The sequence below is a fragment of the Monomorium pharaonis genome, chromosome 7, assembly GCF_013373865.1.
Source record: "Monomorium pharaonis isolate MP-MQ-018 chromosome 7, ASM1337386v2, whole genome shotgun sequence".
NCBI classification, from domain to species: domain Eukaryota; kingdom Metazoa; phylum Arthropoda; class Insecta; order Hymenoptera; family Formicidae; genus Monomorium; species Monomorium pharaonis.
This window is the reverse complement of record NC_050473.1, coordinates 17,031,594-17,056,529: the sequence shown is the minus strand read 5'-3', so window position 1 is coordinate 17,056,529 and position 24,936 is coordinate 17,031,594. Positions and strand designations below refer to the sequence as shown.

The 24,936-nt window shown below is 40.2% G+C and overlaps 3 protein-coding genes across 3 annotated transcripts; all 3 read left to right on the top strand.

Moving 5' to 3' along the window:
* The first annotated feature begins 1,108 nt into the window (after positions 1-1,108).
* On the top strand, positions 1,109-16,992 carry LOC118646540. The gene is made up of 7 exons (XM_036289635.1): positions 1,109-2,650; positions 2,795-9,459; positions 9,857-12,814; positions 13,086-13,592; positions 14,406-14,531; positions 14,692-14,867; positions 16,921-16,992. The coding sequence occupies exons 2-7, from the start codon at positions 4,772-4,774 to the stop codon at positions 16,947-16,949; spliced, it is 8,484 nt and encodes a 2,827-aa protein (XP_036145528.1). The 5' UTR covers positions 1,109-2,650; positions 2,795-4,771; the 3' UTR covers positions 16,950-16,992.
* Positions 16,991-22,594, top strand: LOC118646595 (retinol dehydrogenase 12-like). The gene is made up of 7 exons (XM_036289815.1): positions 16,991-17,279; positions 17,731-17,812; positions 17,977-18,281; positions 18,396-18,515; positions 18,677-18,893; positions 18,988-20,077; positions 22,220-22,594. Exons 1-6 carry the CDS (start codon positions 17,147-17,149, stop codon positions 19,133-19,135), a joined length of 1,005 nt encoding a protein of 334 aa, XP_036145708.1. The 5' UTR covers positions 16,991-17,146; the 3' UTR covers positions 19,136-20,077; positions 22,220-22,594.
* LOC114254084 lies at positions 22,252-24,605 on the top strand. The gene is made up of 5 exons (XM_036289817.1): positions 22,252-22,483; positions 22,824-23,013; positions 23,111-23,234; positions 23,347-23,521; positions 24,384-24,605. The coding sequence occupies exons 1-5, from the start codon at positions 22,279-22,281 to the stop codon at positions 24,443-24,445; spliced, it is 756 nt and encodes a 251-aa protein (XP_036145710.1). The 5' UTR covers positions 22,252-22,278; the 3' UTR covers positions 24,446-24,605.
* Positions 24,606-24,936: the final 331 nt, after the last annotated feature.

Genomic DNA, 24,936 nt, shown 5'->3' with positions numbered 1-24,936 from the left:
TATGTCCGCAAAATAATTCCTGGTAGACTCGGTTCATCCTGTATACACGGTATAATTGCGCGCTTCTCACGTATGAGGAAAGGGAAAGGGCCGCGATTGATCGAGACACGACGTGAAGGGTCGCGTCGACCTCTTTAGAGACTGTGAGCCGTATAAACGTTGCATTTCCAAGCAGATTTCCTACGAGAGATTACTTTTTATCCGATCTACTTATTTTTTACTGTCGTATTTTTTAAACATATCGTTTTCTTTTTTTCTATTTTCGTTTTTTTCAAATCTGTCGCGAGAGAAAAGAAGTCGGAGAGAACGCGGCTAGGTCGCCCTGAAGGGCTCGCGTTCGCGAAAGAAGTCGAAAGGGACGACGACGAGGATTCTTTCGGAGATACACGGCCTCCCGGTGAAAATCTACCACAATGACGACTGTAATGCGAGGCGAGGTGAAATTTACTGTGCCGACAACAGCCGCGACACGTTCGCTTTGCATCCTATCATATAAACAAGAAACGCGCTTTCTCTCTGCCGTTATCACGGTTGAAAGCGAGCGAGATGCAGTAAATTGTGTGGGAGGATTAATTATAGCGTTATATCGTAATTATAATGATTAATGGTAATTATTATAACACACTGGTAATGATAAAGATAACTACAAAAAAAAAAAGAAGTGAATAATGACGTTTAATTGACGATCAATAATCAAGAACGCACGTATTTCATGATGCATTCATAGTTTAATAATCATTATTTGATTTCCGTTGTGAAAGAATGATGTGTAAGAGTCTTATTACGAGGGGGGGGGTGATCAACAGGGGAGAAAGGGCGAGCGTTACACAAAAGATTGAAATAAAAAAAAAAAGAGTGAAACGTCTCATTATATAAAGTTACCACCATGGAGAACCTTTCATTATATAAAATTATTATGTAATAATTGTCCATACATCTTAAAATGTCAGAATAAACTAATAATGAAAAAAAAATTATTTCTATCTGCTCATCTTGTTCCCTATTTATTCATCAATAAAATCATGTTATGATAATTATTTGTTATATTTTTGTGCTTTCTCTACTTCTTTTTTTCTAATAATGATCTAAAGATTTAAAAATAAATAAGTTAACAGCGATTTCTTTAAATTCCATATTTTTAAAATACTTTAAATATTTGTGAATGGATTAAAATGCACTTAAATATCTTCGCTCTATAAAGGATGAATCAGCAGCCAGTTTTACTTACATGCGGACGTTGATTAAGTAATAGTTTTGATAGTTTTAACAAGTTCTAGTAAAACACATTGCAATTCGTAGGTAAAACGATACATTATTCTTTTACATCTACTTATATGTAAATACTGAAATATATAAATATTTTATTATCTGAATTTTTAAACTTTTGTTAAATTGTAAAAATTTTTCACATTTTGAAATTAAAAAATTTTATTTTTCTTGTGACGTACAAAAATTAAAGAAAAAGATGCCAATTCATTTTTCCATAAATATTTCTTTAATCAAAATAAAAATAAATTCCTCAAATAAATTAGATTTAATAATTCTTTATAAACGGCACATAAATAATCAATCGCATACATTTGTTATGAACATGTATACTTTATACTTACACATACATTTTTTTCGATTATATGAATTGAATTAATTCTGAATCTAGAACAAACTAGGATCTAGATTCATTGTGCTGTTAGATGAATAGCTTCATGATTAATGTCGTGCTTTCGATTCTAATGAAATATATCATAACCCCTCGAAAATTCAATTCGACCTATTAAACTGCATATTAGAATACGAAAAGGAGTCTACTATTTTCGAGGTTTACATTACGAGCTTATTCAATTCATTCAGGTGGGAGTTTAGCCAGCCTATTTGTCGCGTTGAATGATTACGACATGGACGTGGTGTCAAGATCAAGATAGAGTGTGCAATAGTGAGCTCGATGCCGTTTTGCATCTGAAATGAGCTCGGGAAGTGATAACAATGTCACACCGGATAATCTAACATGTCACCAGTTCATTCGCGCCCTTTCAAGATCCTTTGGATAACGCTGCAGGTATCCCCCAGATATAGACTTTCCTTTGGCAATTTTATTTTCTTTATTTCATTACAGAATAAACTTTTATAAGATTCATTAATTATTTTATTATAAAGAGTAGATTTGTAGACATAAGCACTTGTTCTATAATTTTATTTATCAATCTTGACGTCGTCGCAAGATATATACTCAAATGGTACTGGCGCTAATTGGCCCTCAACCCGGAAGCGCCTCCCCCTATTTACATCCCTACATATCGGAGTTTCGATATGTTCCTCAGTATCATCCATCGAGGAATCCTGACTGCGCATCGCAATGGCTCAGACATGAATTTAACAATGAACGATTCGGATATGAGGATAGTCGTTTCTCGTTCCAAGAGCCACTTGTCGATCATCCGTGGATCGAAATTAAAGCTGTCTTGGTTCGTTGTTCACAAATGCGGAAAGAAAAGTAGGCAAACGTAATTTACACTTTTGGATTTAGAATAATTTCAAGTAATTGATTAATATTTTTGATTATCCTACCGATAGCGGACAAACGTTGCGTATGCAATCGATACGACATTGTAAAAAAAAAGTGATTATTAGCATGAAGATTAATAATGTCGGAAAGGTATTATTATTATTAAATATACGCTAACCTATCGAAATCCGTTTATTATTTCGAATTAAAGATTTTAATTATAATTATACTTTATTTTATCTTTTAAAGTGTTTTGGTTTATCGTTATAATCATTATAAAATATATTTTATTAGACAAACACTCGGGAAGAATTTGTATTAGTAGATCACGTGCTGGATCCGATAAAAATGCGTAAAATCCGATTGCATAATCCATACGTCATAAAAATCCGTCAAGAGCCTCTACTGCATCTATATGGCATGAGATTTCAAGGCGTAAGTATATTTGTATGTGTTTGTGTGTTTAGTATGTATGATAATCTTTATAACTAATGTATGACAATCTTAACTAATCAAAAATGAAATAATGATATACGTAATTAATTCTCTATAAAAATTTCTTGGACACATTACCAGTTAAATTTATCAACGATTTGTTGCTTGAGGTCGACAAAATAGTTTCCATTAACGTAATTTCGATTATCTACGTTTGATACAAAAATATGTATTAACCGATGATAAATTCGCGAAGTTTTAATTATTCGCATGCTCGTATAATAGAAAGAAAATGTTTTTACTATATGTCGGTCGCTTTGAATAAGGTTGTCAACGCGGAGGCAAGAGAAGAAGTTATTAATAATCGTCAAGCAAACTTTACCGGATGTAACGATGGTCTAGACAACCCAACTTGCGGTCAAATGTTAGTTAATGGAGAGCCAATACTATTTAGTCAAGTAAGAGTAATATAAAAAGACAAATATATTCAGGATCAGATATAAAAATACTTATCTGTGAAAAGCACTTATATTAATAATTAACAAAAGACAATTTCAAAAACATTAAGAGAATATCGCCAATAAGAGCCAACATTACATGTACTTATGCAAATCTTTATTGTAAATAAAATTCTCATGCTGCAATGTAAACGCAATTAAATTAATAAAGATTTGCATAAGTACACCCAGTGCTGGCTCTTATTGGCGATATTCTCTCAACGCTTATATTAATTTTTTGAAAATAAAAGTATAATAAATTTCTAAGTTACAAAATTAGGAATATGAATTTACGCGAAAGTTTTATTTGCTTTTTCCCAATAAAAAGTGAAAGATAAATGATTACTTATATATCTAGAGAAATTTAAAAAGTGCAATTAGAAGAAGATATATATTTCTCCAGAACAAAGAAATAAAAATAACGAAAAATAAATTAAATAAAAAAATAACAATTTAATTTGATCAATTTTAATAATATCGTTTTTAAACATTTTTCATGTGCATGTCAAATAAGGCTTATTATGGCAGCGCTCGCTGTGGTGTTTACGGTGCTGTAACGTACATGTCTAAAAAGACACCTTCAAAATATCTCTACATATTACGATACAATAGCAATGTAACATTTAAATTATTTTCTATTGTTTTTCTATGTTACGCATTACTACTTACATCTTACCGATCCTGTCGCACTCAAAAATTTCATTATTATAATTCTTTTACAATTCTTCATTATGATCGTAAACTATCCTAAAAGAAAAAAAATAACCTCGAGATGTTATCTCGTTTATACGACAGTATTTGGCCAAACTCCCCGACAATGGCGAGCCATTTAATTAAACTTTAGGCAAGTTATGTCCCAGCAGTAAGAGCCGCGCGTAACAAGACAACGGATCGCTTTCAGGGTTTCTGCTGTTCTTGCGAGGACGCGCAGCGTGCCGAAAGTTTCCGCTCGGTCGCCGCCAAGTCAAACTATCGCCAGCAGGACGACGGTGCAAATAGAGCTCGCAACAGGTCCGTGTCGAGCGCGAATTTATTTGACAATTCGGAGGCACAGCGCCAGCTCAAAACGAGCGGGGCGCGAGGACAAGTAACGACAGGCCGCAATACTTCCGCCGTTAATGGCCCACTTGGCGAGCAAGCGTCTACTCTTCGAAAACAACAAGAGGAGGAACGGCTTAAAAACAATTCGGGCCGAAAGCGTACTCGGCCACTCGATGGATTTTTCTGGACGGAAAAAGGGAATCGCGGGAATCCCCTGCCGTCCGTACCGAAGAACTTCGATCCGTCGCCGAGTAAGGGCAAGATCGAGGCTTACATCGACGCCGTGTACGAGCAAGCCATGAAGAGGAGAGCCATGAGCCAAGCCATAAAGCACGAAAGCGACAAGAGAAATAAGGATTTATTGGAGGAAAACGATTTATCGGCGGGAAGCCTCGGCGATTCGAAGAACGGATTTCGAGAAACGAGGATCAGCGTTGGCCAAACTTCGATCTACAAACCGGTTATGGATAATCTTCAAAGTACGAGAACAAAATCCGTGAATATAGATGATTATGATTTCAGAAAGTTACAATCTCGGGAATTCGGTCCGCGAGCGCACGATGGCCAATCGCTGACGATTCGAGGATTAGTCGCGGATGATTCTCGAAATCCAACTGCGAGGGTAAGCACGATAGGTGAGCGGGATTTTGTGAAAATGCGGGACGGCGAGGAGGAGTCTAGTCGAGAGGTTTCCGTGCTGGGGAAATGCGGCGGGTCGGTGAATTTTTCAGAAAGTAGAAATCGCGAGGAAATAGCGAGGGATCGATCTCGTGGCGTAGCTCATCCAGAAAATACCTTCGATTACACACCGGCAGCAGCAGCAGCATTCCCAGCAATACACTCGTCGCGAATTCCCGAAGAGAGTCAATTTTCGAGGCGGACGGAGAAGAATGCGTTCCGAAGCGATGGAGTTAACGCATTGCTTGATAACGTAAGCTCTCCTAGGGCCATTGAATTTTTTACTCGCTCCGGAATTTCGTCCAGGAACAATACCGACAAGGATATCAATTGCGATACTGCATCGTCAACGATAAAATCGAGCAGTTTCGAGGAATTCGCGCTATTATCGAAAATTGTGATGCCGGAAGTGCCCTCGTCGATGGGAGGTAAAGGGAGGCCGTGTGGATTTGGGGCATCGGAGGATATCCCGGGTAACGTTAACGCGTTGAGAAACGTCTCGGCCGTGAGAAAGAACTTAAGTGCAGCCGTGGAGATTCGAGATGGTAGTACGGGCGAGGGGGGGAGAAAAACGGGAAATGCTAATGTATCGACGCGAATCTCGACCGCTCCCGCTCTTACAAGATTACAAAATCTCACCTCCGCCGTTGGAATCACGCGGCCGGAGGAATTATCCGCGCCCGGCGCTCGTCCCGGAGATAAATCATCGACGAAAATCCCGGAATCAAAAACCCGCGGCTCGTTAGCGGCGAACGAGACACGCCGGGGATTTCCCGGCGACCTCGCTGGGGATTTGGGGAGCAAGGGGCGAGAATCGCGCCGCGGCTCGCCCGAGCGGGAGCCGAAAGACATGAACTTGAAAAACAGCTACAAATTCTGGAAGACCCGGCGGAAGTTACCGAAGTCGAAGGACGCCGAGAAGTTTCGCGGGGACAAGGACGTCGGGGGGAAGTTGAAGCGCTTCGGGAAGCTGAGTCGTGGATTGACGCGGAAGCGCGCGTCGCCGGACTTTAAACGCGACAGTCTCCCAAACGGATTTTCGGGGCGCGAGGGACGCTTTCGAAGACATCTCCAGATCGGAAGGGAAGTTTTTAATATCGCGGACGGTCACGAAAGGGGCAACAGTCTGACGGATGAGGAGCCGCAGCAAGCGCGAGCTCTCGTAGATCGCTACGCTCGGCCTGAGGCTCATTCCAAGCGAAAGACGTCAAATATGGCGGGAGACAAAAATAGTCCGAAGAAACAAGTGATTTTGGACTCCGCTCGTTCTCACAGAAAAGTCCAGCCCGAAGAGAATGATAATCCGTTCTATCTCAACAACGAAGATGGCAAAAAGAACAGCGTCGATAAGCGGATCGAGGACAAGTTCGCGCGCATAAGCAACGTCCTGAAGGAAGATTCTACGGAGACGGGAATTATTCAAGAAACTCCGGGGAATTTCAAAGTAGTTACGAACAGCGAAGTTGCAAAAGCCGATATCCCTAAAATTCAGGATGAGCTGAAAGACAATTTGTTTTCGCGAGAAAACGGCAAATCGGACGAGACGTTTGCGATTCATGGCGATGAAGTTGCGCGTAAGCGGCCTGCTGAAATAATGGATTTGCGATCGTCTGCGAATGAAAACTCTTTCGTGACCACGAAGCCTACAAACGAGGAAGTCACCACGATTATGTTATTAACTACGCGGAAGGATTCCCTCGATCGTAAAAATTTCACTTTTCACAAATCCGCCATCGGTTGTTTTCGATCATCACCAGTTATGAAGAAGCTTGATTACAACGTCTCGAAGGAAATGAATCGCAATGAGTCAAAAAATCCAATTTACGCAACCGAATTCGCAGCGAGGCAGACGGAAGTTATCACGCGGAAACTTCCGTCGAACAGCAAGAATGCCCACGGCTACGTCACCGATGATCCTCTCGAAACATTGTCCGGCCGTTCGGCGAGTAGTTCCAAGGAACCGACATCTCCCGAAGCACCGGACAATCGAAGCGAGCGAGATGAAACGAAGAACGCGAGGTTCCTCGAACTTAATAACAACTCTTCGCGGATGATTGCCGGCAATTCCGTGGAGCCTGAAGGACCGCCGATCGACCCCGGGCTCTCATCACGCAGTAGCGGTTCGGTTACCGAACCCGGTGAGGTTTCGTTGAGCAACGAGGAGGCAGAAATAGATTCTCGTTACACCGGGGATCCGCGTCTGGAAAATTCGGACGGTCTTTCAGACAAGTCTCGAGAGAGAGAGGAAATTGGCGAGCTGGTGGACCGAATCGTGAGACAGTACGTGGCGTACACGCCCGTGATGCCGGGTATGCCGACCTTCGACGAGATCACGGAGGCGGAAACCTTGCCGCTCGAAGAGGAGACGACCGTCACTCAGTTCACGACGACCTTGGCGACCACCACTAGGATCACGGACGTGAATTTCCGACCGACGATACGTTCACCGGGAACGACGCCGCTTCCAGCGGGAGAGATGCACGACGAGATCTCACTGGACGAGACCAATCTCGCGGACGAGATCGAAGCAACGACGGCCAGTCCCGAAACCACTATCTCTAAACCGAGATTTCGAATGGGGAAACCTAGAACGTACAGCTCGTCGGAAGCGGAAGCACGGGAAGTATCGAACAAAACTGAAAAACCCGGGAAAAAACAGAAAATTTACGCTCGCGTTACGGGCATGAAAAGGACAGACGCGGGAGAGGAGGTTGACGATCATCCTTGGTACCGTACTACGGAAGTGCAGCAGGTAATCGCAGCGAATCGATCCAAGCCTGTTCAGAAAACTAAGAGAGAAAGGAAGAAGCACAAGTCGGAGACGAATTATTTTCAGAACACTTCCTCGGTTTGGACTTCATCAACGACGGCCACCGCCGGCGTCGCGCGGACGAGGGGCAAGAGATCGGACTTTATCCGCGCGGCAGGCAATCGCGACCCCCCGGTCTTCCACGACTACTGCGAGCGGGAAGAAGATGAAGAGGCCCGGCGAAGTGGAAGACCGAGTTTGAATAAAAACGAAAAGTCTCCGAATATAACAGAGGCGACTGAATTACGTTCCAGAATTGAAAAAAGATTAGCCGGCGAATTGGATTATCCTGCGAGCCGAGGATTCTCCCCACACAGTTGCTGCGCAAATCGAGATCAGGCACAAAAGATCAATGCCGCCCTTCAGGATATTGTATCACGTAATGCCGAGGTTCAAGATAATCCCGATTCGAACGTGCAAGAGAAAGAACGAGATGTGCAGGGTAATCTGCAGAGCTTCAGCCCTTTAAATCTGGAAGACAGCGCGGTTCGTAAATTTCTGGACGAGGACATTTCCTCGCGGAATCGCGAGGCTGCCTCGGCGCCGTTTGCTGCTTCGCCGTCGGCAAAGATTCCATCGTCGCACACGGACGTTTCCGGATCGGTGCGCGAAAGTTTGGAGATGGATCGAAGATCGGAGAAGCGGATGGCGTACGGCGAGCGTACGATCGCCGAGATCGACAGGATCGCGACGGTGCGAAGAGTCGCGGTGAACGTGTCGCGCGGGAAATCGTCCGCGGGCGAGACATCACCGGCTCGCGCAAGAAGTCCCGGGCGCCGGGACGAAACGGATGAAACTGTCATTCGCGGCGTGAAATTGATGATGCCGGGCGATAAGGGCGAGACGCGCGGGCCCGACGTCGCGGCTAAGAGTGCCGATAAAAAGATCTCGCCGCCGTTTCCGGCGCCTCCCGCGCGACAGCGGGGACGCGGGGACGCGGCGAGGAAGATTAATGAAAATCCCGCGGATCGTCGTCGCGTTTCCGTCGCTGGCAAGCAATACCCCCGACGTCCTCGAGGCAAGGTATACGACAAGGTGTACGACACCGTCCGCAAAATAATCAATAAGATCAAGGGGAAGTCATCGTCGCCGGTGTCGGACGAGGCGGATACCGAGATGGGCGGCCGCGTGAGAAGCGAGAAACGTGTCGATCGATCGTCGGATTGGCATCGATCGGGTAGACGACTGTTGTCGAGTCGAGGAGGATCCGGCCACATCGAGAGTCCCGACGACGAATATTACGCGAGCGATGAAAGCGAGACGGACCGGGAAAATGACTCGGGCGATAATGAAGCTATTGCCAGCGGGGATGATTTATCGTACCTCGAGAATTCGTCTGGTCGACGTGAAGATCGAGATCCGCGGAAATTGGTGGCCGAGACAGATCGATTGACAGACGGGAGCGTTGATGTTGCGCGAATTGTGATGCCGGAGGAAAAAACTGTTGCTGCAGCGATGCTCTCAGATGATATGGCGAATGGCGAGGAAACAATTTCAAGGTTTTATTAACACCGGATATTAATTTTGATATAGACGGGATTTTCATTAAAATTTCCTACTTTCTTGTAATATTCTATGTAATGTATAGATTAATTAATATCCTTTTTTCTTTTTAAAAACAAATTATTTTTTTCCATAACTCCGGTGTATAAATTCTCAAATATTGACTATTGATGTTGTTCATGCTATTGATTATTAATGCTTATAATAGAAATATTGAAATTACTCGACGGGAATATGAAAGAAAAAGCAGTGTATCGAGATAAAACTCGTTTCATTAAAAGAAAGTTCGCACTAATGAAATTTTACAAAACTCGATATAAACATAGCACCTAATTATTTATATATTTACATGTAATTAGACTATTAATTAATTAATATTAGCATTAATTATAGTAGCAATTACAGGAAAATCGAAGAGAAAATTAAAAATACAGACTCTCAAGATATCAGTGTACTCGAAACGACTGATCTTACAAACTTCAACGACGATAAGATGTTAAAAGATTCTCTCGAAACTGAAGAAAAATCTATTACTCAAAGCATTGTCGATAATGACGCTTCTCTACAGGAAAGAAGTTTCGATAATTCTGAAAATATTGTAAGAAATCCTCGATACTACGTGGAAGTTAACGAGCAGCCGCTTTCATTCCCCGAGAAAATTAACGGAAATAATTTACAAGATGAATCTCTTTACGGAACTCAGCTGACACACGACAATACGGGTGAAATTATAAATTTCGCTGCTATGAATAACCCGAAGCTATTAAGCGCTGAAAGAATGGTATCGAATATCGATTTATCACGAAGCTCGACAACGCCGAAAAGCGAAGAGGGCATCAAAATTTCGTTAATTGGCAGAATTCAGGTGCACGGCAATTTCAATCAAACGCCGATGCTAATAAGCATCGATGCTATTCCCGACGAGTTTTCAGCGACGCAGTCTTCGGTTCCCGCTGAATTGTTGAACACTATTAAGGCGATTGAAGCTACTACCATTAATCTCCCTCTGAATGATTCAAACGTGGATTCTACCTTTGATGTTCTATCCATAAGCGAACGTGCAAATGACGAAGCAAGCGATTCACTAAATACGGTACTGGATGAAAGTCGGGAAGTCGGAAGGATGAACGAAGTCACAACGAAGTCTTGCGAGAAGTTTGTCGATCCGATGCGAAGAAGTGGGGGGGAAGGAAAGACGACGAAAAAAAATCTTTCCCGAATCAAGAAACGATTGGACAGATACAACACGAACTCGAAGTCGGCCAAGCAGGTTTTTTTAACAGATTACTCGATCGTACCGAACAGCAAAGGGGACAGAACAAAGGATGTCGAAAGGATGATTTTCGAGCGAACCGACGGGACAATCGACAAGCTAGACACTCGTACCTCCGCGAGTCCGGTGTATTTTCCGGATATCTTAGGATCCGTTTTGATCAACAACGACAGTCTAAAAGATCAGCATGCAATTAAAGAACCCGAAATCGACATTCCTCCTCCGATCGAAACGAATCGATTCGACTCGATCGAGATTCATCCGTCGAATGCTACTCTTCATATCGTACCGTTGGTGCACATCAATATCGAGAAGCCGAGCGTCGATCTTACGAACGAAAGTGGGAAAACGACCGAAACGACGTGTTGCCCGCGTGAAAACCCACGGAACGCTACTTCCGGCGGTTGTTACAGGATGCCCGCGACCGTTTGGAAACTCGAAACTACTGGGACGACTTCGCACGAGTTACAAACTTCGAGTAATTATCGGGACGGTGATCCCACGGAAACTCTTCCTAGATTCTACGAGACGACTGTAAACGACCGGGATGCGGTGACCGTGAGCTCCTTATCGTCAACGCGACTGCAGAACGTTCCTGAACGCACGACGTACGAGACGCGTTCCACCTCAACACCGCCCAGCAAGTGTAACGACGAGTCGGTTAATGTGATTCGCGTGAGAAACATGATGGCCATCGTGAGATTCCTGTTAAAACTGCTGGGAGTCATCGCGGAAGGCGAGGAGCCTCCTTGTCCTGGAACTCGAATCGGCGAGACGATGATCCACGTGAAGAACGTGATTATTAATGCGTCGAGTCACGTAGGACGGCACAAAAGTATTACTAATACCGACGATAGAGGGACGGCGATAAAATCAGGCGGGACGGGGCAGGATCTTACGACCACCGCAACTGAGTGGCGATCGACAATCACGGAAAGGATACGCGAGAAATCGTCGCCTCCGGGCGCTTTTGAGTCCTTTACCGAAGCCCCGTCCTATCCGGCAACGTCCACCTTGGCAACCTCTTTCGATGAAGTGGCCAAGGACGAAGGGCCGGCCACGTTCTTTGAGACCGCCACGGGAAGGGAAGTATACGCCACCTCCACCTCATCGAGCACGACTTCTTCCGCGACGCCCAAGTCCTTTCTATTTTACGAGCCCGCACGAAAGTCGCCTCGCAAAGGCGCCTCTCGGAAAAATATCAGTCCCGATCTAACGGGTGTAAAACGAAATTCGAGCGTTGCCTTTAAGGGTTCAGAGGGCGAGGAGTCGGGTGAAAGGAAATTTCGATTGGATAACAGCCAAACGCCGCGCTCGTCTTCGTGGGTGCAGGATCGAAACTCCGTCGGTCGACTTCGGTACGGTAAACAAGGAATCGCCGCCGCGACAAACGCCGCGGACAAGATCGGAGCTTCCCGGGAGAAATATTTGGCGATGGGTGATACCGTCGATTTTCGGCGCTCGCAATCGACGGGTGTCGCTAACGGCGCCGTCAGGCCGACACTTCCGCGTGACGTCGCTCCGCGAAATGCTCCGTTCGAAGGAATCGATGCCGGGAGAGGGAACAGGCCGGAGCGCGCGGCGAAGCCGTCGAGGAGGGTCAGGAGGACCGGGGTATCAGATCGGCGGGCCGAAACGAGAACGAAATTGCTTAACCGTTCCGCGAGAGGTGGTCCACCGGGAGATTGGATCGGGGAACATTGGTCGGCGGCCACGCGTCGGCGACTGCCGATCGATAAGAAACTGCGGGAATCGCGCGGCAAAGTGCCGGGCGGAAATGCAACGCCGGGAAAAGTCGTATTTCGGCGCGTCCGCGGCAAGATTAACCGACCTCCTGACCCAAATCTCGTTAGCGGTGGAAGTGATTCGTTCAAGATCGAAAATAACGTCGGCGGAAGTGGCCCTCTGGCAAAACTTTCGACCAATGATGCTTTATTCGCGATAGGCGGAGGATTAAGTTCGTTAGAGAGCGAAGACACCACGGGAAGCGCGATTCGATATTCGTCAAGTGTCTCATTAATGAGCGATAATGTTGCCACTTCTGGAATCGACAAAGAAGTCGCCGATGAACGTAAAAGGTCTGTCATATAACATGAATGAGATTAAATCTAACGAAAATCGGCATGAAAAGTTTAACTTAATTTTATTTAATTAAATTTACATTATAACGTTTACGACATTTATCCTTTTCCCCTCTTCATTAATTTTATTGAGAATTTCTAAGCAAATGGTTTTTAAAGAAGAAAATTAATCGTAGGGGGAAAATTTCTTTGCATTATCCAAGAACGTTCTAATTAGTCTTACTATCTCTACACGACAGATCTCTCTTAATCTCACATTGTCTCATAGTATTCCGAACAAGAAACGAGATGTCAGCGAACGTCGCGGTTTATGGGAAGGTAATGGCGTACCGAGGAAAAGACAGAAAGCTTCGGGCCCGGCGAAGAGCGAGACAAAGCGGCGGAGGAAAAAGAAGAGGAAGAAAGGCGGTCAGCAGACGAAAGATACTCCGGAGACCGAAAACCAACGGCGTTTCAAGAGACGCTTATTAATGACGTCTCTCGAGTCGGAGTATGACGCCGACGACGTCCCGGCAAGATTTTCGAGACGCCACGTCGCCACAGCGGGAAGAAACGCTGAGGAACGTCGCTTTCGTACATTCGCGAGAAGCAACGCGAGGGGACGGCGGCGCGAACGGGGGGACGGAAGTCGGATGGAGGTCGATGGAACGGAAGCCGATCCCGGTACGGCGCAAATCCGCGGTGGTCAAGACTGCACGGATCGCCGACGCCCGCCGAATATCGATGCGGCCAAATATCTCGAGTCCGCGCATTGTTTGCGCTTTAGTGATTTATGGTGGGTCGCCTATGGGGATTTAAGGGGCTCGCGGGCCGTGATTCATGTCGAGCGTAACGTTTGTTTCATTGAGAAAAGGGAATGCAGCCGGAACCTTTTCTCTCGGCGCTTATCAATCCCCAAAAACACGATAAAGTTAGGGAATCTGCAATTATAACGGAAAACTTTGTGTTAAAAGTCGGACATCCGAGAAGGTTAAATTTAAATTAATAATCACGAATTGAAAAGTGGACATGAATAAAAACAGAGAATATATGACTTTTCATACGTAAACTGTGAATGCGTAGCATAAAATGTATATTATACGTATTATTTTTGTAAATTCATCCGACTAAAAGTAATGCCGTTATGTAACAAACATCAGAAAACTTTTTCCTCATTTGTTATGGGGAATGTGTTGTTTTACCTGTCAATAAAGTTTATTAAAAATACTGTGCGGTAATCGTACATATAATAGCGGTATGGGCCAATGGTTTATTGAAACATTAAAATGACGGCCAATAGCTCTCGATCACTTATTTTCAGTTTTACGCACAATGCGCGGCAACAATTGCAGACTATAAATGCAACAAAAGCAAAGATGAGTGCTTTGTTTTACGCTTTCCGATGGCCTCTGCAGCTGACAGGTTGCAAATTAATTAACAGATAATCGAGACAAAAACATTTTATGATGTTCGTCATGTTTCAAAAGTTCCATACGCACTAAATCGACTTTCGCAACTTTCTGTTTATCGATTACGAATTTATTATTATTATCAATCTTAAATCAACGTTAAAAGTTAGGTGGAAATTAATATCAAAACAATTCTTCAGGTATTCCGTGTACCAATTGGAGGATCCTATTGTCGAGCACGTGGTGTATCTTCAGGTTTACGAAAAACGCGCCTTAGCGAACGGATCGACTTACTGGGAAGATCTTACCAGAGATTCCGTAGTCAGGTGAGATAAAAAGAGAGAGAGAGAGAGAGAGAGAGAGAGAGAGAGAGAGAGAGAGAGAGAGAGAGAGAGAGAGAGAGAGAGAGAGAGTTTAAATGCGCACTCGAGTATGTTCGAAGCGGCCCGATAAACTTCGCACTAGACAGGTCGTTTATGCCATCAGATTGGGCACGTTCAACAGGCACCATAGAGACAGCCAAGATACGATCGCTTTCGCCTACAAGGAAGTGAAAATGTTAGAACGGGGGATGAACGAGATGCCTAATTTGAATGTCGTTCGTGATCGTCTTTTGGTACCATCGTCGGTGACATCAAAGAACTCCGAATATTCTGCTGAAGGTATCGAACTCAGAATATTTCAATGCCTTCTTCCTTTCAAAATTGCGTATACAAGTTTATATTATCAAACTGAATTTATCGCATATAAAAGAGTGATTTCACATTTTTATCCGTTCTTAAAAAGATTTATTTAAAATACATTAGAAATGCGTATTCTTTCTTATCAAAAGTTTAATCAAAACTTTTTAACATCGGACCATCGTGTATTAAAAGTTAGAACGCGTACCACAATATGTAGAAAAGTTGAATGTTAAAAAAGTGCCAAATTTTGCCGCTGAAGTGGCAAGTAAAGCGGTATTTTTTTCTTAAAATTCTAAAATAGCTGAATTCTAGCTTTTATACAAATTTCAATTTGCCAGAAAAGTTATTAGTATATGAAATTATTGTATGTACAGATTGAGTATTATTACTGCCATGTTTCACATGATAATTTTGGATTCTAGCACTAACAGTTACGAAGTAGCAATCACTAAAAATTTTCATATTGGATAAATGGCTGCATTTAGCAAAAGAAGCAACTTTGTAATTATGTATACATAGAAACCTATACACAGAAAAAAATGTAATATAGCCAATAACATATGTGATTGCGGGCTGCCAACTACATAAAATACTCAATACAATAATATTTGCTATTAATGCAAGTACAATGTTGATACTGCAATAACATATATTATTTTATTGAGTATATCTGTAATTGGCAGCCCGCAATAACATATCTTATTAAATATATTACTTTTTTTTTTTCAGTGTAAGATAAAAATGAGTAATGAGTAAAACACGTTTTAGTAATAAAACTGTTGTGATGATATCGATAAGAAGATTGCTAAGAATTTATATGTAAGATTTGAATTTGCATATAATCAACTACTACCATTTCAAAAACATTAAGAGAATATCGCCAATAAGAGCCAGCACTAAGTGTTGTTATGCAAATCTTTGTGAATAAAATTCTTACGTTGCAATTACGTAATTAAATAAAAAATATAAATATCAAGTCCGTCGTGAGATTACATTACATGTGTATTCTAAACCAAGATATGAAACTGTTTGTCAAACTGTGAGGTATTCAAGCTTATGTTCAATCTGAAAAACAACAGTTAAACTAAATAAATTTAGTTACTATAATAAAAATTCCGTTACAATTCGATAAGAGGCTTATTAAAATTCTACTTACAAAAAGAACAGATTAAATTAAATTAACCCGTATTACATCAATATAAATTAATGTAATTTTGTTATTAACAAATAGAGATAACAAAAAAATAAAGATAAGCTAAACGAGAAAATATTAGTCTGTAAAAATCAATACATTATATTAGATTATTGAATGTGCTGTGCAGTGAGTACTTAAATATAAAATTAAATTTGAATAGAAACAATAAAAACAGTTGTATCTTAATCAAAATTTCAGAGCTCTTATAACATTCGGGGCTCTGGTGCAGTGTATCCGTCAGTTTTTTCCATATGTAGTTGTGGCTGCCAAACAAGATTCTAACCAATTTAACCAATTTACGATCATGACCGTATAAAAGACTCGTTTCTCAGAGGATTTCACTTTGGCATATTTAACCAAAGCTATTTAACAGAAAAGAGTAAATAAATACACTATCCCCTATTTCGGAGCTACTAACCAGTGTTAAGTAGCTCCGAAATTTCGATTAAGATAATTATATATATTTCTAATATATTTATATATATTTCTTTCCCAATTAATTTCTATTCACATTTAATTTTGTGTCTAAATTATAATTTATAAACTAATAATGTACATTTAATAGATATTTTTATTCATTTTATATGCTAAAATAATATTTTAGCATATACATAAAATAAACTTTTGGCAACAGTTGCCTCACAAGCAGTTCGATATATATTATTTGAGTTCAATCAATAACAAAAAGATAAAAAAACAGATGATAAATGACTCTTTATCAATTTCCTGTTAACTTTTAAACAGAGCATATATACGTTCTGAAAAAGTAATCACTTGTTTATGAAAAACTCTAAATTCATGAACAGATAAGAGGTTCCATTCTTTTCTTTGCATCAGGGTCTCGAAAATTACTTGTACGAGCCTGAAAGTACGTGTCTGTCCTCAGACAGTGTATATAAGAATCTGAAGGCTCAAGCATGTAATCATTATTCAAGAGACATCATAACGCAAAGCACAAAGTCTTTGCTAAACACGAACAGAAAACATTCAGTGATAGTGAGGGAATATAAGTAGAACCATTATATACTGATAACGTTGTGAATGAAGAAGCATATTTTATAAAATGTGGTCTTTGAAATCGTGGTTCTTCAATGAAATGTGTACGAGCAAAGCACGTCTTGATGGCAAAACTGTTGTAATAACAGGGGCAAGTAGTGGTCTCGGCATGGAAACTGCTAGAGATTTATATGCTAGAGGTAATTTTACTGAAATACAATAATTTAAATTCATTTTATTTTATTTTAATTATCATAAGTTTTAAAATTTAATGTTACATATACTGTTATATAACCATATTAAACTATTTCATAAAAAAAAATATTATAATTATTTTTTTTAATCAAACGTTCAGCATTAAGTTTACATTTTAGGTTAATATTTGAGATGTGACTCATATATTTATTATTTCTTCACTATCGCTTGAAGTTCATTAGACGACTCGCTGATTACATATGTGTCTCTGTGATGCAGAAGCGTTCTTATAAAATATGTCGTAGAAATAAAAAGCTAGACGTTTGAAATGTCTTGGTTCAATTATTTATTCTTGATTTATTCTTGATTTAAAATTTCAAAAAATTTTCTATAACTGTAAAAAAAAATAAAGAGTGTATACTTGAACATATTCATATAAATAATGTTTGTATTTAGGGGCTAGAATAATTTTAGCTTGTAGAAATATGGAAAAAACAAATAAAGCAATTGAAGATATAAAGAATAATCCACCCTCATGGTAAGTTTATCTTCAAGATAAACTTGTATAATAAGAATTAAATAAATTATTTGCTTTAATTTTTCTTCTCTCTGTGAAACTTATATTTATTTTAATTTAATTTATCATTTGAAGGAACAATAGCAATGTGGTCCATAAATATATAGATCTAATTTTATTTTTAGGGTCAAAAAAGATCAATATAAAAATAATGTAGGTGAACTTGTAATTTATTTTCTGGATCTACGTAGTTTGAAGAGCGTAAGAGAGTGCGCTAAAAATTTGCTAATTAACGAACCGGCTATACATATACTTATAAATAATGCCGGTGTGGCTGCGTATCCGTATGAAAAAACAGAAGATGGAAATCAAATGACACTACAAGTTAACCATCTTGGCCATTTTCTTTTAACACTTTTGCTTTTGCCAAAAATGCAATTGTCTGGTCCTAATTGCAGAATAGTCAATGTCGCGTCACTTGCATATATTTGTATGTAAAAAATGATATTGTGATGACTTTAAAGACAAAATGTTTTTATTATTTTTTTATGTCCAGGATTCTTATTTACAATAACGAAACTGTAACAAAAACATTTTATTATAGGCGTTGATTTAGATTTTGATGATATTAATATGGAGAAATCTTATTCACCAGTTAAAAGTTACGCACAAAGCAAATTGGCGAACATTTTATTCACCAAGGCACTCGCTCAACGATTAAAAGGTACGCCAAAAAGAAAACTTATTGTTACAGATTTAAAATAAATTATATTTATTTAATATATGCTTATTAATATTTAATAATCTTTAATCGATCTTTTAATAATTTGTTGCATAATGAAGAAAAAGGAAGATATACTCTCACACAATAATTTCGATTTTCAGAAGCAAATATTCACGGGATAAATGTGTACGTTTTACATCCTGGAATTATAGATACCGAAATAAACCGTTATGGCGATAATACACTATTTCCAGGTGCAACTTTTCTTCATGGTTTGTATGCGCGATTATTTTGTAAAAATGTTGTACAGGGAGCGCAAACGTTAATATATTGTTCAGTGGCTGAAGAGATAGCTAATGAAACTGGACTTTATTATTCGTAAGTACACATTATATGTATACTATACGAAATTATTATTGTACGCGGAGTATAATAATAATATTGTCTTTTTACATTTTTCTCTTGTATATAGAAACTGCAGTGTTGCTACTACATATCGAAAGGCAAATGATCATCAGTATGCTGAAAAATTGTGGGATGTATCTTGTCGTCTTTTGGATTTGGAACCGAAAGAGGATTTTAACATATTTTTGGAAACAGTTTCACGCCAAATGCTTTAAAAATATTTCTTTATTCTTAAATGATTTATTGCAAAAATTTTTAAATAATATGTAATTTTTATATTTCAATTTTTAATCAATAATGTTCTCTAAAATTGTATATAACTGTGGACGTAAGTACATCTATATAAGCAAATTTATAATAAATTCTTTACATTAGTAAATTGTAAAATTTGCAATAAGTAAATTACTTTTATTTGCACTCTGAGGCACAAATTGGCACTTTTTTAATATTCTTCTTTTAATTTTCATCTGTGATATTATTTTCTAAAATTTAAGTTATAATGATAATTATATATACATTATAACATATCATATTATTATAATTTATTGCATTAATTACAAATTATAATTAATGTGCATAATTTATTACAAGATTTCAATTCGACAGTCGACAGATTTCGTCAGTCTTGAAACACAGTTACTAAGCTAAATATCGATGCTTACGAACATCTTAAAATATAAATTTATAGTTTTCGAGGATAGGGAGGATTTTAAGATGCTCGTAAGCATCGATATTTAGTAATTGTGTTAATACGAGCTAAGAATATTAAATTAATGAAAAAATTTATCATATTTATCGCCAAGATCCGATGTAGACCCGTATAGGAACCTATTTTATTCATATGTTAAAAAAAAATCATGTTTAATTGCTGATTTAATCTCATCAATAATAAAATAAATAACTTTGATCTCAAGTGAAGAGTACGATCCATAAATCCAATATAAGGCGTTTTAATAAATGATGATATTTTCGTGTTCAACGTAGGCGAATCGGGCGAGTATCTCGTGGTGCCAGCGAGCAGCATCGACGAGAGTGGAAACGAGTGCGACAAAGCGGGTGTGGGATTCGCGGCGTTCGCGAGGCAACCGGACCGGTGTAGACGTGTCAGGGGAACCTGTTTGAAAAATCAGCCCCTGGCCTACCGTAGGCGCGACGCAGTACGTATGACAGGTGCAATAAATGAAACAACGCTGGAAATGGCCTGTCCTCGAGCTATCCGCGGCCGGTCGCGTCGCGTCGAGCGCGCGCGAGACGGCTTCAAGTGCTGCTGCGGCCCGCTCCGCCGTGTAACATGATTTATCGCGCACGAATTTAATACTTATACCCGTGTAAAACGTTACAAGGGGAGATTTGTCCCCGGCGAACGGGGAACGCGGACGCGATCGCATACAAATCGGTCGTCGGTGGTGGGATTTTTGTATGCCTCGGCCCGCTGTGTGTGATACGCGAGACGAGGAATCCGAGCCGCCTCGTTTCCGGCGAAATACCGTATCTGTCTCACGTTCATAAATGTCCGCGGCGACCGTCGCTGCGAATGCCCGTTGTTACATTTAGAATCGTTGTATCTCGGATTCGCGGCGTTTCTCTCCTGGTTTTCTATTATGCAAAACGATTTGTAAGACTTCCCTTCAACGTGAAAATTTGGGATTCATCACCAAGAATTTTTTTTTTACAGATTTGCGTTTTAATCAATTTCAAGCAGGTGTCGTTTCAATGAGCCTCTAATTTTGACGGTACTGAACACCGGGACTTACACAAATGCAAAAATTGTAATTTTAGTAGCAAGAGAGAGAGAGATCGTACTGAAATATTAAAGTTTGTAAATGAAAGGAAATATTATCGGGAAAGAGAGCGAAGATCGCTATATTGATTAGGTTTCGCTTGTCGAACTTGAGAATCGCGCGAACTGTGATACGTTATTGCGAGGTTTATCGGCGACGAAGGCAGACGACGGTCGGCGCGTCATGAACATGTGCCGGAAACCACCTCGTGCAACCCGCGAACATTTCCGCCAGCCGGCTGCCGAAGGTCGGGCCGCCGTTCGATCTAGTGTCACATGTCGACAGGAAGCTCGCGCGGCCGGGCGACCTGGTTGCTACTTCTTGAGCAATTTCGCATCCGTGCCGAGCGTGCCCATCAAGTACAGCGCGAACGGGAGCGGAAGTCACGAGTTTCTCGCTCTGGAGTACCATTCGCCGCACGTGTCTGCGATCGACATCGAAGTCGAGGCGGATTACAATGCCGCGCCCGCGGGAGGGTGAGTCTCTCGAGAGGAACGATATCTACCTCTATCTACCTCTATATAGCTAGACGACTAACCAGAGATTACCAACTAACCAGTTCGCTTACACTTCGCGCGCTAATTCCCTCGTAATCCGATTTTGTGATTACTCTCCGAATGGCCATGAGTTGGCTGCTGCGTGGCTCCTCTTTGTGAAAGAAGTTTATATATCTAGCACTTCGAGAGTAACGAATAGAGGAGCACCAATGCCACTATTATAAATGCCACTAATGTCGATATAGATAATCTTTATGTTATGTAAATGTTAATTTAAAACTTCAGAACTTTTTCATATCGTTATAATAATATTTTATAAAGTAAATTATTTTAAATGATATTTCATTGATAGAAGTTTCTTAATTATAAAATCTGGAAATGTAATTTTAATGTAATTTTCCAAGTTTTTTTTATGTATATTGTAAATATTTTTGATTACATTATGAAATAGTTGAAAATTGCCTAATCTTAGATCCCTAGGTCGCATCAGCGAAGTGCACGTGAACGGCAGGTCACTCGATCGCACTGTAGTGACAGTCGTCATGACCAATATGGGACTGACTTCGATGTCGTATCGACCAAGGCTCGCGAAATGTCCCGACAATCTCCCAGAATCCTGGATGAACGCTACGTTTCCTAGAAAAATAATTCCACCTCGACGAGATCAAACAGCGAGCTTGGATCTCTACGGCGAGCTGCCCATAAACGAATTTCATTGTTCCGGTGACTTTAACGACCCAGAGAGAATAAATAAACTATAATCGCATCTAAAAATTGCATTTTGAAACGATATTTGAGAAATGTAAAGATTAAAATGCTCAAATTTACATTCAATTCTATACGTTTTTTTTTTTTAATCTAAAGTGATTTTTTTCATGAATGTGACCAAAAAAGAGGGGGAACTGATTTAGTTTCCCGTAGAGTTATCGGACTCTAAAATACTGCAGGCGACTTTCACTGCCACAATGCGCGAAATTGTACGTATAATTCGAGTAACGCGCTGGACGCTTGCGTTTTTCAGTGCAATTACTGAATCGTCTGGGAGGACTAGTGGCCACTAGGAGGATAAAGATACGGAAAATGGATCGTTGCACTTGCATGTTGCACTGCCTGTGCGTGTGTGAGAGTGAGGCGCGTGGCACAGACTGCAGACCGATGTCACCGGAGCTTTATCGCGCCGCTGGATTTCGCGGTCCTGTTCCTGCAGCCACCCGTGAAATTTTCACAAAAACCATGAACATTCTATGCCTCATCGTTTCATCGATACTACTCTTGCTTTTCATAGGTCAGCAATTATATAGCTGTGTTTCACTTAACAGCTTTCAAATCTATCTAATGATCTTCGAAGACATATTTCCATTTACGATTTTGTATATACATTTTTTTAATGTACAACTAATGTGTGTAACTAATAACAAGTTATTTTCAACGTATTGCATTTTTTTTTATATTTCTTCAAAAAAAATTCCTCATTTTCCTAGCTCATATTTAATGCACGATGTGCACATCTTTATAAATTGACGTTAATGATTTTACCGAAGCATTGTATGGCCTAATCTATTTTTAACATTTTTAACAATAGTTGTAAATACAAATAAAAATATTGAAATATACGTTTCTCTCAGGTTTCCTGAAATGGTTGATCGGCTTGTACATACCGATGGTAGGTCGTTGGGGCTTAGATTCTCTATTGGAAACTGGCGGAATGTCGGAGTACTTCGAACGAGAATTAAAATATAAATACGTGGTGACGGATGAGCACGGTGCACCGGTGCATCCGGATACGCGCAAGAGAACCGTCAGGATATGTAGCAGGTACAGGGAGATAACTATAGTTATAATACAGTACGATAAATATTGTAGATAAGTGCGTGAAACGTGATACGACTTTCGACGAGTGTGTGTTCTGCAGGAAGGCGGAATTCTTCTTGAACACGATGTTCTTTTTGATTTTTCCGTTCGCAATTTGCTGCCTCCGTCTTAAGAAGTCGTTTCGTCGACCCGCCCGAAGACGTTGTTGCTCGGATGAATCTAAAGTAAGAGCTCTGCCTTTCCGCCTTTACGTCGTACGTTAAATTGGAAGGGAATTTCATGACGTAATGATCTTTGTACCGTTCCTTGCGGCATGTATCGCGTCTTTTCGTTTAGATCAGTTTGACGAGCGACAGGAGCGAACGTATAAAAACGATCTGCGTGAGCATTTACGGCGATAGTCGAGATTCGCGAATGGAAGCCGAGGACACCAAATATGTGATGGACGAATTGAAGAAATCTGAGGAATCGTTACGTAGCCGTACTAGAAGTAAAGTAAGAAACAAGAGAAGTAAATTAATTTTTGTTTATTACTAATCTATAGTATATAGTAAAAACCAAAAAATGAAGATAGATATGCAATAAATATCTTTTGTATGCTCTTTTTAAAAAGATTATATAATTAGAGAGAGATCTCAGTGCTAAAATTCGCATGTATGAAATATTTTGTATTCTTTTTTAAATTATTAGAAAAATTATGAGTAATTTTAATTAATAATCATAAAATTAGTAAGTGTAATTTAATAATAGCAAAACGATACATTTAATATTGCAGCTTTGCAATTAATGTTTACTTTCCGCAGAAATTTTTTGTGCGTTAATTCATTAGTTTTATATAAAAATAATTGTGCATTAGTTTTGATTATTCAGAATTAAGAACACCCTGGAGACCATATTTGAAAATCCAATTTATCGTCACGCTCCGAAAAGTAGAATGTATGTGTATACGTAGAGAGATTAGAGAGATTAGAGTGCAGAGAGATTAGAGCAGCGGATACGTGTAAAATATAGGAAGAACGTAAACGCGAAAACGCGCGCCGGCGAATGGGGTAGTACGTGACCCCAAAATGGGAGCTACGACGACGATTGGCCCGATAAAAGCGATATTTCATTCGTGCATACGTGTAATCCGCCATTCGTCATAAATGCGACAATAAAGTAGATGTTATTTGTCATAAACTGTCGTTGGAATTTCGGGAGTACGAAAGATCCGTCATACTTATTTTCAGCGTACCCCCTTTTTTTTTTATATTCAAGCGCGGTTAGGTATTCTGGATTTATTATCGTTTGCGGACATTAAGCGTGTTATTTATCGAGATGGACGGAGATATACCGGAGAGAGCGGAGAACATTGCGCGATTTTATTCTTTCAGAGAAGCAGTTTCACAAAAGAATACCGCTCGCGCCATTAACACCGCCCGGGAACTCGAAATAAGTTTGACGTAATTGCCACAGAAACTTCAGAAGTTCGTGTCTCGAGGATCTCACGTTCAAGTCTTCAGCTATCGGTAATGTGTTAATGCTAAAATAATGTTGTAATGTTGTAATGTATATGAAATATTATAATCAATAAATGTAATAACGTAAATATCAGTCATTTATTCCGTAAGGTTAAAAATAGTGTACGCTCAATCGACGTTAAATTAAAAAAAAAAAAACGAAGTAAAACTTTATATTCAACCTGTTCATAATTATGCCTGTACACCCTGGTAAATTATAATTATTATTACGTACATTGTGTGTACTATGTATCACCAGCTTTTAAATTCTGATATAGGTAACAAACCATAATGGAAATAATTCATGTATACAATTCAGAATCGCAGGTTGAAAGAGCGTGGAAAAGAGGAAGCGCTCCCGGGAGCGGGAGGGAGGGCGATGGGGGGGGTCCACGAGAGTTATGCGCAATGCGGTTATACCGGGAGA

What these genes read in the sequence shown, in the direction of transcription:
- LOC118646540 (XM_036289635.1), top strand. Translation starts at nt 4,772, where the DNA reads ATGAAGAGGAGAGCCATGAGCCAAGCCATAAAGCACGAAAGCGACAAG. An exon ending in ACCAGAGATTCCGTAGTCAG is followed by an intron (nt 14,532 to 14,691) that starts GTGAGATAAAAA and finishes TTATGCCATCAG; the next exon opens with ATTGGGCACGTTCAACAGGC. An exon ending in CTCCGAATATTCTGCTGAAG is followed by an intron (nt 14,868 to 16,920) that starts GTATCGAACTCA and finishes TCTTTGCATCAG; the next exon opens with GGTCTCGAAAATTACTTGTA.
- LOC118646595 (XM_036289815.1), top strand. Translation starts at nt 17,147, where the DNA reads ATGTGGTCTTTGAAATCGTGGTTCTTCAATGAAATGTGTACGAGCAAA. An exon ending in TAGAGATTTATATGCTAGAG is followed by an intron (nt 17,280 to 17,730) that starts GTAATTTTACTG and finishes GTTTGTATTTAG; the next exon opens with GGGCTAGAATAATTTTAGCT. An exon ending in CGCGTCACTTGCATATATTT is followed by an intron (nt 18,282 to 18,395) that starts GTATGTAAAAAA and finishes ATTTTATTATAG; the next exon opens with GCGTTGATTTAGATTTTGAT.
- LOC114254084 (XM_036289817.1), top strand. Translation starts at nt 22,279, where the DNA reads ATGGATCGTTGCACTTGCATGTTGCACTGCCTGTGCGTGTGTGAGAGT. An exon ending in ACTACTCTTGCTTTTCATAG is followed by an intron (nt 22,484 to 22,823) that starts GTCAGCAATTAT and finishes CGTTTCTCTCAG; the next exon opens with GTTTCCTGAAATGGTTGATC. An exon ending in GTTGCTCGGATGAATCTAAA is followed by an intron (nt 23,235 to 23,346) that starts GTAAGAGCTCTG and finishes CTTTTCGTTTAG; the next exon opens with ATCAGTTTGACGAGCGACAG.